We start from the raw sequence: 13447 nt of genomic DNA on the forward strand, positions 1-13447 counted from the left end.
AAGGTTGGGAGGCATTGATCATTGCCAATCAGAGCAACAGAAGTCCCTTTTCAATTAGCCAGGGTCATTTTTGTAGCCTGCAGCTGGACATTACTCAAAAATGTGCTAACTATTGCTCCTTTATTATAGTCTCCATCATCTCTTAATATTTGCCACTTTCCTCTAATTCTCTCCTTATCCTCCCCCACCTGTCTTTCTTCTCCCTTCCTATTGACTTGTCTCTTTGTCTTCAGACCCTAGCATCCCTTCAGAGGCTGTCAACGGCATTGAACATTCTCGAGAAGTATGGCTGTAACTTGACCAACCACAACAGGCCAAAGTACTGGAGGACAGTCAAACACAATAACCCAGTGTTCAGGGCCACGGTTGATGCAATTCAGGTAGAGGAACATCCCCAATTCTGATAAGTAATGCCCTGGTTTTGTTTTCTCGACCAAAGCTCTGGGACCCAGCAGTGGTTTGTGAAATAATTGGCTTATGGGCCGCAGAGTTTGGGCCATTATTCTGAGGGTTCAATTTTTTCGGAGTCAATCATTTCCTTGTTCTTCAATACATTTATTGCATTCTTTCAAACAAACTAATTATTTTACAAGCCCAATGGCATTGTTGAAAACTGCTTGAGAATCCTGTTTTGATTTGAATGATATTTTTTTTCTTTAAAAAGATGATGGCACAGGAAGTAGTTTGCCCCATTTCATCGCATTGTGGGTTAGGTCGATAGCTTTGAGTGAACGCTGTCCTGATGAATAAAATGTAGATTTTTGGTCACTTGCAACTCACAACTGTTCCATTTTTATTTTCACTTCCAGGGCGGCAGGGCGGTACTTTGTCTGTACGGTTACTCTAACCAACTGCCAGATGGGCTCAGCTTTCCTGACAACGTCACAGAGCCCGATGTGGTTCACGTTGCCAGGGTAACGCTCGAAGTGATGAGCCTGAGGATGGAGCTAGACATGCTGGTTAAAGTACGTCCGTGTTATTTGCTGGAACTAAGGCCTGATCAATGTATAAATGAATTCTTACACATTCGTTTTCACATTTCTTTATTGATGGGGAGGATTTCCTTGTGGGTATTCATGACGACCCCGCTACCGTCCCTGTAAACTGTATTTCCTAATCATAACATGATTATTACTCACCAGAGTTTTGGTGTGGTGTTTCAGGAGGCTCATCCCCATCCCGAGTTTTATGAGAGGATTATTCCCACATTGAGACACAAGGTAGGATCTACTGTACCTCATAGAATCACCTGTGTTATGTTTCTATCGACCACTTGGTTGTAGTTGTGAGTAACTTCCCGGATTCTACGACCCACCCCCCATTTCAGGATGTCTGCCTCAACACCGATGCTGTGGTCTACACTGCCGCCGCCTCCTCCTCCTCCTCTTCCTCCAGCTCCTTCTCGTCCTCATCCTCTTCGGGCCTCCAGGAGGCAGGGAGCAAGTCTCTGGCCTCCCTCCCTCTCCACCCACACAGCTCTTGGGAGAGCGGTCAGGAGCGCTCGCCCTCCTTAGCCCAACCAAGTCCCAGGTCCATGCAGGCGTTTTGTCCTGGACACACTGCTACAGCCAATGTGTCCACCTCAACCCATCAGGGCACCTCTTCTTCTTTTTCCTCTGCTGCTGCTGCTTCAACCAGACTCCCAGGTGAGGCGAGGAGAGGAGCCATGGAATGAACGATTAGGGTAGTTGTTTCATTATTTATTTAGTGATGTCCATTTTGGTTAATAATTTTTGCAGGCAGAGTTGCAATTGTCAGCTGATAAAAGACTAAAAAAGGCAATTTATTTTTTCCAATTCATCCCAAATTTCCCATATCCCCATATTTCTCATAAATTAATTATATTTTGCCATATCCTAAAAAAATCCTTATTTTTTTTTAATTGTAAACTCTTTATTACATTTCCCGTACACACTATAAGGCAGCTGTCGTTTCCTAATCAACAATTCATTCGAAATTACCCAAATAAAATTCATTATTACTAATAGTTATCCTGCTATTTCCTAATAAATCATAAATCATTAGTTAATAAATAATTAGCAAATTAAAAAAATAATTGTTTAACACATTTCTTTTACACACTTATTCTTAAATATCTAATTTAATCAATAATCATAATTAAGCTAATACGGGGAACCTTTTTTGAAATCTCACATCTGCATTAACATGCCTGCTTTCTTTTACTTGGAATTTTTTTTTCTAAATTCATTGCACAATATTAACATACATTACATTACATTACATTACATTTAGCAGACGCTTTTATCCAAAGCGACTAACAATTGTTCAAACACCGACGGACGCAGCCATCAGGAGCAATTAGGGGTTAAGTGTCTTGCTCAAGGACACTACAGCATGCTAGCAGGAGAAGCCTGGGATCAAACCAGCAACCTTTGGATCACTAGACCACCAGCTCTACCGCCTGAGCTACAGTCCCCCAAGGTTGACCTAAAGCATCATGCTAAAATTACCTGAAGAATTGTTTCCCAGAACTGTCAGGGAGTATCAAGGGAATTTACGATTATATTACCTATTTAACTGATTTACCCAGAAACATGGTCAGAGTGGGATTGGAAACTTTGACATATAGAGCAGCCCACCACCCGAGTACCATTCCCAAATGCATATTCACACACCTTCCCCTCGGTAATCTACATTTTAAAACTCATGTCCCGTAATGCATCAGGACAGGTTGGCGTGTTCACAGCAGCCGTAATATCACTGGAAGGTGTGGAATTCAGTGCCATGTGCTACATGTTTTTTATTTATTTATTTTAATTGAAGTTGTAATTGCTTTATTGTCTGTCTGCCTGCCTGCATATTCACACTCTTTTGAAAAAGCGGCATCATGAACTACCCCGGTCGCCAACAATGTGCTTTAAGTTCAGACATCCAGTCCGACGCTGCCCAATAATTGGCAGACCATAATATTGGAATTAGCATTTCAGGCCCAGCCCAAGCCTTGATGGGGTCGTAAGCAAAATTTCATTTTGGCCCCCCCCCCCCTCGCTTCAGCGCCACCAATACTATTGACTATTGTCAATGCTGATCATTCACACACCTACTGTAAAACTAACACACCCATTATCAAGGAAATGTATTTCTCTGCATTTTACCCATCCTAGTAACTGACGTATCTAAGAGCAGTGGGCTGCCATATAGCAGCGCCCGGGGAGCAGTTAGGGGGCTAAGTGTCTTGCTCAAGGACACATCAGCACGCTACCAGGAGGAGCCAGGGATCGAACTGGCAATCTTTCGACTACGAGATGACCCACTCTACCTCCTGAGCCACTGCCTAGCTGTGTTCCTTACATCGTTTTTAATCTTAAAAGGTTGCAAACTCACAAGAGTGGTCTGGTGCTAATTTGCACTTTGATTTAATAATCAAAGTGATACAGCACTAAGTAGTGCTGGGTATTGTTTAAAAGATTACGATACCAGTAACAACACCAGGTACCCTTAAAGTGACACAGATACCAATAGTGTACTTTATTTGATACCTATTTTTTTTTTTTTTCTTCTATGCCCATTATGTGAAAGCAAGCATTCAGTTGTGTAAAATGGCACTACTCCTCCCCATCCAAAATAATTTTACATTAATACATTTTGAAAGTTTTCAAATTATTGAAATATTTAATAAATAACTGTACAAAACTGAACAATTAAGTATTTGGGCTGTGTCATTTTAAACAAATAGCCAGTACAGCAGGAATGATTACAGCAAGGAAAACCTCTTTCACTGTTCATATGGACACCTGACTGTTGTTTTAGGACAGACATGAAAAATTGTGAACCTATCCTTTAACAGCTGCTGTAGCTGCGGTAATGAGCCAATCATACGTTGCATTAAATTGAAGAACACTGGTGATTGACTGCGAGCAAAACCATACAAATATAATTTTTTTAGTAGATCTGGGTACAAAAAGGATTGAATGCAGGTATTGTTTGCCTCTAGAAGTTTCGATACTACTTGGTATTGTGTTATTTAAATTGAAACCTTAAAGGTATTGAGTACCAATACCCAGCCCTAGTACTAAATGGAATACTGAACGTGGGGGACTGAAAAGTATCAAAATAAACCGCCAGACTATAAACAAGTTAACCACTTTGCTTTTGGTTTAAAACATTTGCAACGTGCAAAAGTGCACAACTGTCAACTACAATTAAAATATATAACTAGGGTTGTCCCCTGAAAGTCGACGAGTGGAATCATCAGTCAACCCCTCAGTCGACTGAGATTCAAGTTGAGCAGTGTTTTTTTGTCTTTTGTTTTTTTCTTCTTTGTCAATCAGTCAAGTGTGCATTACAATTACAGGATAAAACAGATAGAAGCTTACAAAATGCACAGGGATGACACTTCAATGAGGAACTATTAATAAGGATAATCATACATTCATTTTTATATCTGTGAATCGTCTGGACATGGACGCGAAAATGGCTCTTGTGGAAGAAATTCTTCTGCATTGATCAGTGAAGTTAATCTGCCCGCTACAAGAAAACAAAAACTGAGAATATTAAAGATATTTATTCTGCAGAATAAAGAGAAAGATTCAGTACTGCTCCAAAGCAGTGTTTTTGACCAGTCTGTTGCTATTTCTGATGAAGAGGGCTTTATACAAAAACATAGGGTGTGGCCTTGGTCAGAAGTTATTTACAAGACTGTGCCCCTCAGGTGTTCTCTGGGTGTCACCCTCAAACAGTGAATTCACAGGTACTTGCAAAGTTTGGTGGCAGACGTAGACTAATATCCCTTACAATGATCTTCCATGTCAAAATGTCAATGCTTGGTTCTTCATTCTTGGAATTGACATTGTAAAGAGAAAGAACATTTCTCTGTACATAAACTCTGTGTGGCTCCTGGAAACACAGAGGCAATGTTTTAAACCCCGCCTCCATAGGTAGAGGCTTTTGTCGTCATTCAAATAAATGATCGTATGCATTTTTCTCTCACACTCCACATGCGCCCCGATCGCCGTGCCCCGTTCCTCCAAATAATTAAACCTAAAACAGTGTGGGGACAGGGCACCATTTGTAGGGATGGGAATCGTTAAGATTTTAACAATAAAAATAATATATAGAATTTTTTTTTTCAGCAACTACTACTAATTTACCACTACTCTTACCGATACTGCTTATCAATCCGGTACCTTAACGGTACTGTTATCGGTTCTTTTTTCATTTTTTAAGAGGAAAAATGTAAAAAAAATTAAGGACAGAATTAACACCTAATTGCTTAATTTTGTGCACGTTACGCATGGAGAGGGGGCGATCGGGGAACAATCTGCGCTCACAGCAGGTTTTCCATGTGCATGTATGAGAGCAAGGGAGAGGGAGCCGTCCTCGCCCCCCTCATGCATATCTCCATTTTGGTGATGTAGCAGGAGAGAGAGGGAAGAGATGTCTCTTCTGATCATAGCGAAAGTGCTTCTTTGAGGAATATCTTGTTGTTAGTCGAATATTCGCATTGTACAGCTGAATCTGATTCGAGTTGGGTACAGCCCTATAAATAACTAAGCTAAACAGTACCTCCCTCTTATATAAAAAATAAATGCAAATGTAAAAAAAACAGACAATATTAAATACATTTAATAAATAGTTAAATAATGACATAAAATGAACAGAGAAACCTGTAACAACAATGGTTCAAGAATAAAATATAAAGCTGAACAATTATCTTTGAAAACTAATGTACAAAAGGTTCAGGGATGAATGAGAAATTCCAAAATAACCAAGACATTTACTCGTGTGTGTGTGTGTGTGTGTGTGTGTGTGTGTGTGTGTGTGTGTGTGTGTGTGTGTGTGTGTGTGTGTGTGTGTGTGTGTGTGTGTGTGTGTGTGTGTGTGTGTGTGTGTGTGTGTGTGTGTGTGTGTGTGTGTGTGTTTCTCCTCACAGATCTTCTTTAGTTGTGCAATTTGTTTTGCATCCGCTTTCTGTAAGTAAAAGCTTAGCAACTTTATGATGGATTGATTAATACTCACAGTATGGGACCGTGCAATCAGCTTACTTGGCGCTGTTCTCCAGGGTGTGGGCAGTGCACAGAATATGCACAAGGGAATCCCCGATGTCCACCATCTGATGTTATTTGGGAACGACCCCACTCTAAATTCCAACGTTGACAGCGGCTCTGTCAGTGCGTACTGAGACCAATTTCGTCTTCCACTCCGCTAAACCACAAGCATGGAACAGTAGCACAAGTCCGTCCACTATGTCCTGTGCTGTTCGATTGGCCCCCAGATTAATTAATCCAATGAAATCTGAGCTGAATTATCCGTTGCTGGACACAGAAACAATGTACACAATTTCCTGCTCCGTTTTTGTGATCTTCGGATCCATCAAAGAGCACTCCCCAAAATTCAGCTGCTTTCAGTTTTTCACTCAATTCTGAAGATTCAAGATTCAAGAGGTTTATTCATCACATAAATATACATACTTTCATACATATATGCAGTGAAATGTCAATGCAACACACCCGGTGATTACGCACAATATGTTCGAGACTGAACACAATAGCTACCTAAAAATTTCGACTTGACTAACTAACTGATTCCTAAAATGTAATGCAGTAAGTAAGTCGCGTAATATAGAATAAAATAAGAACTCAAAGGTAATGCAGAGTGGGGGTACAAAATAGAAATAAAGGTGACAGACTTATGTATATGGGACAGGCTATTGTGTACATACAGATAAGTGCCTTAAAGTGGCAGGTGAATAAAGTGAGGTAGTGTTTGTGGAGATATACAGTACAGACGCTTTTATCCAAAGCGACTTACAATTATTCAAACACCGACAGATGCAGCCATCAGGAGCAATTAGGGTTTAAGTGTCTTGCTCTAGGACACTACAGCATGCTAGCAGGAGGAGCCTGGGATCGAACCAGCAACCTTTAGATTACTAGACGACCAGCTCTACACCCTGAGCTATCATCCTCTAGCTAGTATGCTACATACAGTACAGTAAGGTAGTGGAGCCTATGTGTGTGACTCAGTGAGGACCCTGGTGAGGTCAGCGTTGACAGTTCTTATGGCTTGCGGGAAGAAACTCCGTCTCAGTCTCTCTGTTCTCGCTGTGTGACTGTGGAGGCGCTTGCCTGACCGCAGCAGCAGGAACAGTCCGTTGTTGGGGTAGTGAGTATCCTTTGTGACCCTGGATCCGGGCTGTGCTACTACACCTCCCGGTGTATAAGTCCTGCAGGGAGGGGAGGGTAGTTCCAGTGGTACATTCAGCTGAACGCACCACCCTCTGCAGGGCCCGCCTGTCTTGAGCAATACAGTTCCCAAACCAGGCAGTGATGTTGCCTGTCAGGATGCTCTCCACTGCTCCAGAGTAGAAGAACTTGACCAGGACCCGGAATTTCCTCAGCTGTCTGAGGTGGTAAAGACGTTGCCTCGCCTTTATCACCAGAGTGTCTGTTTGTAAAGTTCATGTTAAATCCTCTGTGATGTGGACTCCCAGGTACTTGAAGCTGCTCACCCTGTCGACAGAAGTCCCATTAATCACCAGCGGCGTATGCGCCCTCGGTTGTAATCCACGCCTAAAGTCCACAATCAGCTCCTTAGTTTTGCTGACGTTTAGGTGAAGGCTGTTGTCTTGGCACCAGAGTGACAGGTCAGCCACCTCCTCGCGGTAGGCCTCCTCATCACCGTCGGTGATCAGGCCCACCACAACAGTGTTGTCAGCAAACTTGATGATGGTGTTGGTGTATACACAGTCATGTGTGTACAGGGAGTACAGTAGGGGGCTGAGGACGCAGCCCTGGGGGCATCCTGTGTTCAGCGTGAGGAGCTGGACATGTGCTTCCCCACCCTAACCACCTGGGGCCGTGCTGTGAGGAAGTCCAGGATCCAGGCACACAGCGGAGTATTTTGTCCAAGCTCCTGCAGCTTGACAGCCAGTCTGGGGGGGACTATGGTATTGAAAGTTGAACTATAATCGATGAACAGCAATTTCACATAGGCCCCCTTCCGGCCATCCAGGTGTGTGAGCGTGGTGTGCTGTACCTGGGAAACTGCGTCATAGTTCGTTATAGTCCACAGCAAAGGCACAACAACTGGTGTTCCGTTGAACTTATGGTCTGTGCGATGCTCTGCATGATACGCCCCACCCCCATCTTGTGAATGATAAGCGGTCCTGACTTAACTCCTAACTTCTTGTTAAGTCAGAAAAATGTTACACAGTGCTTGATGCTGTTCTTCATTCAGTTTGTCTTGCCATCTGTCAAGCGGGCCACTGAGTCTCTGGTCCTGGATGCGCCTGTTATCAATCACTTGCACTACGTTTTGGTGCTCTTTGCTATTCGCATGCTTATCAAAAGCTGGATGATTGAAGTTTTTAGTCCCTGTATAAAAGGCGCAGTTTTTATCCGCCAGAGTGGGATTTTAACGCCACAGTTTACACCACATCTCGGTGCGGGCGTCACTTTTCCGAGAACATCTTTTGCGTTTCAGGTTCAGTCGGGCGTTTCTTTGGAGGTGGAGGAACACCAAAGTAATTTCTTAATGGAGCTTGCTTCATGGACATTTTGATGAATCGAGAAAGACCTAAAAGCAATGGCTTATACTCTGCACTGCAGTCCAATGTTTCGTACTATCTGTACCAAAATGTTAGTTTATGCAAATGCACGTTAAAACGTGATCTATTATGATAGCGCCTGCGCACCACTTATGTACACAAGCACACGTGTGTGTGTGTGTGTGTGTGTGTGTGTGTGTGTGTGTGTGTGTGTGTGTGTGTGTGTGTGTGTGTGTGTGTGTGTGTGTGTGTGTGTGTGTGTGTGTGTGTGTGTGTGTGTGTGTGTGTGTGTGTGATGGCCGCAGTACACCTTTTTTGAGTGACTACCGAAGCAGGCCGCAGATAAAGCCTTGGGCTATCTCTCTGTTTGCACTTAATGGCCGATCAATGTGTCACCCAACAGGTCTGGAAGCTCCCACACCTAACACATAGCAAACGCAAACCCATTGACGAAAATCTCCACATTTCAATAGAGCAATCAACCCTTTTTCACTGAGAGGTGAAAATTCCCACCCGACCAATGGCCCCCTCTCTGTATTCCCCCTCTGTGAAGAGGGGGAATCAAATATTCAGTTTACTATCATACAGGACTTCCTAATCATTCTTAATTCATAGCTGGCAATTTATTTAATAGTTGGCAACTAATCCGTGAAGTAAACCATGGAGTTTAAACTGTGTCAACAGTTAAACAATCTTGAGTGTTCAGAAGGATCCACACACCAAAAGACTATAAACTAGAGACCAAAGACTGGAACCTATTAATTCACACACTTGGCCACTTCGAAAAGATGGAAAACTGCTGTTTACATCATCTACCACTGGTCACTTTAATGTATCAAGTATTGCATTGCATACCTGTTTTGTCGTACCTCTTTGTAGTACATTGCAGTGTTTGTCTTACGACTCTGTGTCTATCTTACCATTCAGTATGACACTATTGTTGTGGCCCGCGACTATTTAAGATGTCCACTATTTTATTTTATCTTTATTTTAGGTAAATATTTTTATAATATTTATTCTACACTACTCCTTTGCATTTTGTATTTTTAAAAACTGTTTACGGCTTAAATTCTGTTTTTAAATACTGGTTTATTTTAATCACTACTATGCCCTTATGCCCTTAAGTCGAGCTGGCTCTGAGACTAAGAATCTCATTACCGATAATGATGCTTGCACTGTTATCAAGTATGTGTCAATAAACTTGAAACTATAATTATATAGACCTATTTTGAGTGCTCTCATGACAAAGCTTTTGAACTTTGTAATTTTAAAAATGTAAATACAAAAACATCTTCTGTTTTGAAAATAAAAAGCTGTGCAACAACTAGATTACAATAAAGCATTAAGACCTGTTCTCATTCATATGACAAGTTGAAAACGAAAGTTGAAATTAAACACGCCCTGTTAGGACACATGAAAAGGGGGGGGAAATCCCAGCCGGTTAGGAGTCGCCTGGTAATTGATGGGAACTGGCTGGAAACTGACAGGATGCTGATTGCCATTCGGCTGTCAGCTGAGAGACCTCAGGCTGGGACAGTCCTCTTCAAGTGGCTCCTACTCTAATGCTTTGAATTTCAAGAATCTCGAGTAGGATTCTTCTTACACAAAGTACGAAGAGAGGGAGTCGGGCTGCGATTATGTACCCCCCTATGCAGGGGCAGGACGGAAGTGCAGCATCGTCACTTGGCGTGAATGCAGAATCTTGCATTACAAGATCTCACGATCAGGCCCATGAGTAATAGATCGCAGTCCCTGTGATAGGGAACCCAACTGTCGTCATTCGTTGTCAGGAGAATTATTATGCTATTGTTACGCTAGCCTGTGTTGTGCTGCATGTTGTAAGACGCAAGTTTCATTTAGAATAGCTGGTATCTCAGTGAATAGATAGTTTTGCTATTATTCACTTATTGAAATAGCGGTTCTCATAATTAATAGCTACTCATAGCACAAACTCACAAAAACCCCTTACTATTAAGAAACGTACAGCTCTGCTGCAACTTCTCACTGTGTTTGAAGATAGTTGGCTAACTTGCAAAAGTTTTTATTATTACTCCCACAGAGAACTGCACCATCTGTGGGATATTCCCTGTCGCCGCCCACTGCCCCACCTGCGTCCAATGGCTGTGTACAGAATGCGACCGGCTGTACCACTCCTACCCAGAACGAGGCAATCACCATCGAAGCGCAGTGACATCATCATCTAAAATGAGAAAGATTCACAGGTTTGGAGTTTGGACTGACCAGCAGTTTTTGGTTATTATAATCTGATCTTTTTAGACTCCAGATTGTTAGTTTGTGGTCCCTGAAATATAATTATTGACACACACGCCTACATTCTTTTAGATATTTTCAAGTTGCTGACATTATTGAAAATCGCCTGGCTTCAATTCATTTCAAATGAGAGGCAGGCGGAGTGTGGAGGCAGAGTTTCAGCCATTGACAACCACGGTGGTCACTCTGGCCAAAATAGGATGCGCTTACAAAGTTCTCCTCTGCCACAACTCACACAGAACTCTTCTGCGCTCATTTGACATTCCAAGCCTCTAAGGCAGTTATCTTCAACAGGTACTGCAGGGGGTCCGCCAATTTTTTAAAATGCGCTGGACAATTTCCATTATATTCAAATCCCAATTTGCCACTAAGGGGGGGCTTGGTGGTGCTATAGCCTCATCAGGATTTTGCATGTCACCAGCGCCGCACCGCCAAGGATTTCCTTACCATTTTACATTATCAACACTTTAACTCAAAATAACTACTGTCCCACAATTATTTTAAGTTTTTCATTTCTTTAAGACTGCTAAATCATAAAAGAGGCAAGTGTAGAGCAGTGGCGTACATGAGTAATGGAGACTCTCCATTAGGCAAATGTGCCCGTTTCCCGTTTCTCCTAATTAAACAAATATAAGCAGTGTGTTTTTATTTTTATTTTTTTTATGTATTTATTTTACTCCTTTTCCTAATTGAACAAAACAAAAAACGTGTGCCGTGTCAGGCTTCTCGGAACCCTTGATACCGCCCCCCTCCCCGCTTACACAAGTATGCAAAACGCTGAGACAGCACAGATAACGGGTGCAATTGATGCACAAATCATGGCTCTACTAGTGGCCATCCATTCTTTTTTAAATCGCCCCTGTGCCTCAGACATTCGCCCCTGTGTGTGACAGACATAACTGGTACATGGCTGAACTTTAATAAAAAAGACATGGTTGATGGTTTGTATTTTTGTATTGATATTAAAGAGCATGTAAAACCCTATTTCGCATTCGTTAAAACAGAGTAAAGGTTGATCTTACTGTTCTTTCTACTCACAGGCCATTTAAGACTAGATATAGATTAAAAAAAAACAAAAAACTTCTTATCATAGTCAAACCTAGACTAGATTATAATAAAAAGCCTAAACAGCAATTCAAACCCTATTTAAGATTTGTAAAAACAAGGACAAGCCAGGATGGGTCAAAAGCAGAGGAGCCATTTCACCGGCCACCATCAAGCATGTGCGTGTGTGTGTGTGCAAGCATGTGTTGTGGAGTGTCGTGTGATGATTAAAGACTGTTTCTTCTTCTTCTTCTTAACTGAGTCTATAAATGGGTGAAGGCATTATAAATATGTTATTATAGGCCAGGTTCAAGACATTTAATTTTTTTATCTTTTTTTAACTGCTCTGTTTCTCTATCCACCAAGGTTGAAGATCCCTGCTATAAGCTACTATGCTATTTATACAAACGAGTGTATTTATATGACAAAAATGGATATTCATTGAATTCGCTGTTGCTCTCCCAATAGCTCATCATGGCGCTGCCTCCACTGTATCAAAGTCAACTCCATCCGGGATGTCCTGTGTGAGATGTGCGAGCGCCCCCGCCTGGCCTTGTCCAGTACTGCGACAGATGATTCTCAGTCCACCACCATCACAGGTCTCTACAAATGTTCTTATTTCGATTTGATATTTATTCAATTTGATTTGGATGCTATTGCTCAGGATACTATATATATCACAATGTATATCATGATATAAAGTAAATTTTATACATAATGAGAATTGCTGCCAACTTTTCGATATACCATCTAATGTGCACAACAAACATATCTCACATAACAAATTCAGTCTAGAGAACCGGGGTGATGCTAAGCTATATTTATTATTATTATTTTTTACATGCCGTCAGTTCATTGTTACTTGCCCGGAAAAAAAAACTTATTTTGATGGAAGAGTTCACTTATCATGCATAATCACCCTTTTTTATTTTTATTCTTTCATGTCCCTAGCCAATGTCAAAGTATGTCAAAGTAAAGAGATGATAGAATGGTTAGGAAACATGGCCAGACGTGCGTTGAAAAATAGATCCAGATAGCGATTATAAAGCAGCTCATTAATCACAAATTGTTTAACGCTACGTGTTGCCACGGTGTAGGGGCAGGGGACAGAGCATATATATATATATATATTGTTTTTACCTGCTACGCTGGTGAAGCCTCTCAGGCGCACGTCGATGTTGTCGTGAGAGGAGGTATATTAAACATAAAACGGCAGAGGTTTAAATTTTTTTTTTTAACACAGTTCGATCATAAGGTTTATGTCTGATATGACGGCAATACTTTTAGTCATTATTGTAGGAAAAATAAAAAGTCCAACTTTTTGATTTCTGCTTATTACTTGTTTATGCCTTACATTACAATATGTTCATCTTGTTTAGATTCTCACAATATGTCCTATGATCTCGAACTCTGCATACACTTTTAAGTTATAGTTATCCAGTTAATTATACATAGCATTTAGTATAATGGAAATATCAGCTACAACTGTATTTGTTGAATTTTTGGCACTTTCGGCGTTTCGGCGGTAGACAGTGGTCAGCATCCCACAGCCCAATATGCAGCAAGCTGGGATGCCCTGTGTGTTCTGACACCTTTTGATCATAGCCAGCATTACAGTAACTT

General features: G+C 41.5%; 1 protein-coding gene across 2 annotated transcripts in view; it reads left to right on the forward strand.

The window, feature by feature from the left end:
- Positions 1–13447, forward strand: part of rnf31 (ring finger protein 31) — a 49164-nt gene that overhangs the window by 2537 nt on the left and 33180 nt on the right. The window contains exons 3-8 of one of the 2 annotated variants that reach the window (XM_080011163.1): positions 234–380; positions 810–965; positions 1143–1220; positions 1328–1646; positions 10569–10731; positions 12293–12423. In XM_080011163.1, coding sequence (XP_079867289.1) covers positions 234–380; positions 810–965; positions 1143–1220; positions 1328–1646; positions 10569–10731; positions 12293–12423 — 994 coding nt within the window. The remainder of the gene's footprint in view (positions 1–233; positions 381–809; positions 966–1142; positions 1221–1327; positions 1647–10568; positions 10732–12292; positions 12424–13447) is intronic. The other variant, XM_080011164.1, reaches the window with a different exon arrangement.

This window comes from Zeus faber, assembly GCF_960531495.2.
Source record: "Zeus faber genome assembly, chromosome: 12".
NCBI lineage: Eukaryota > Metazoa > Chordata > Actinopteri > Zeiformes > Zeidae > Zeus > Zeus faber.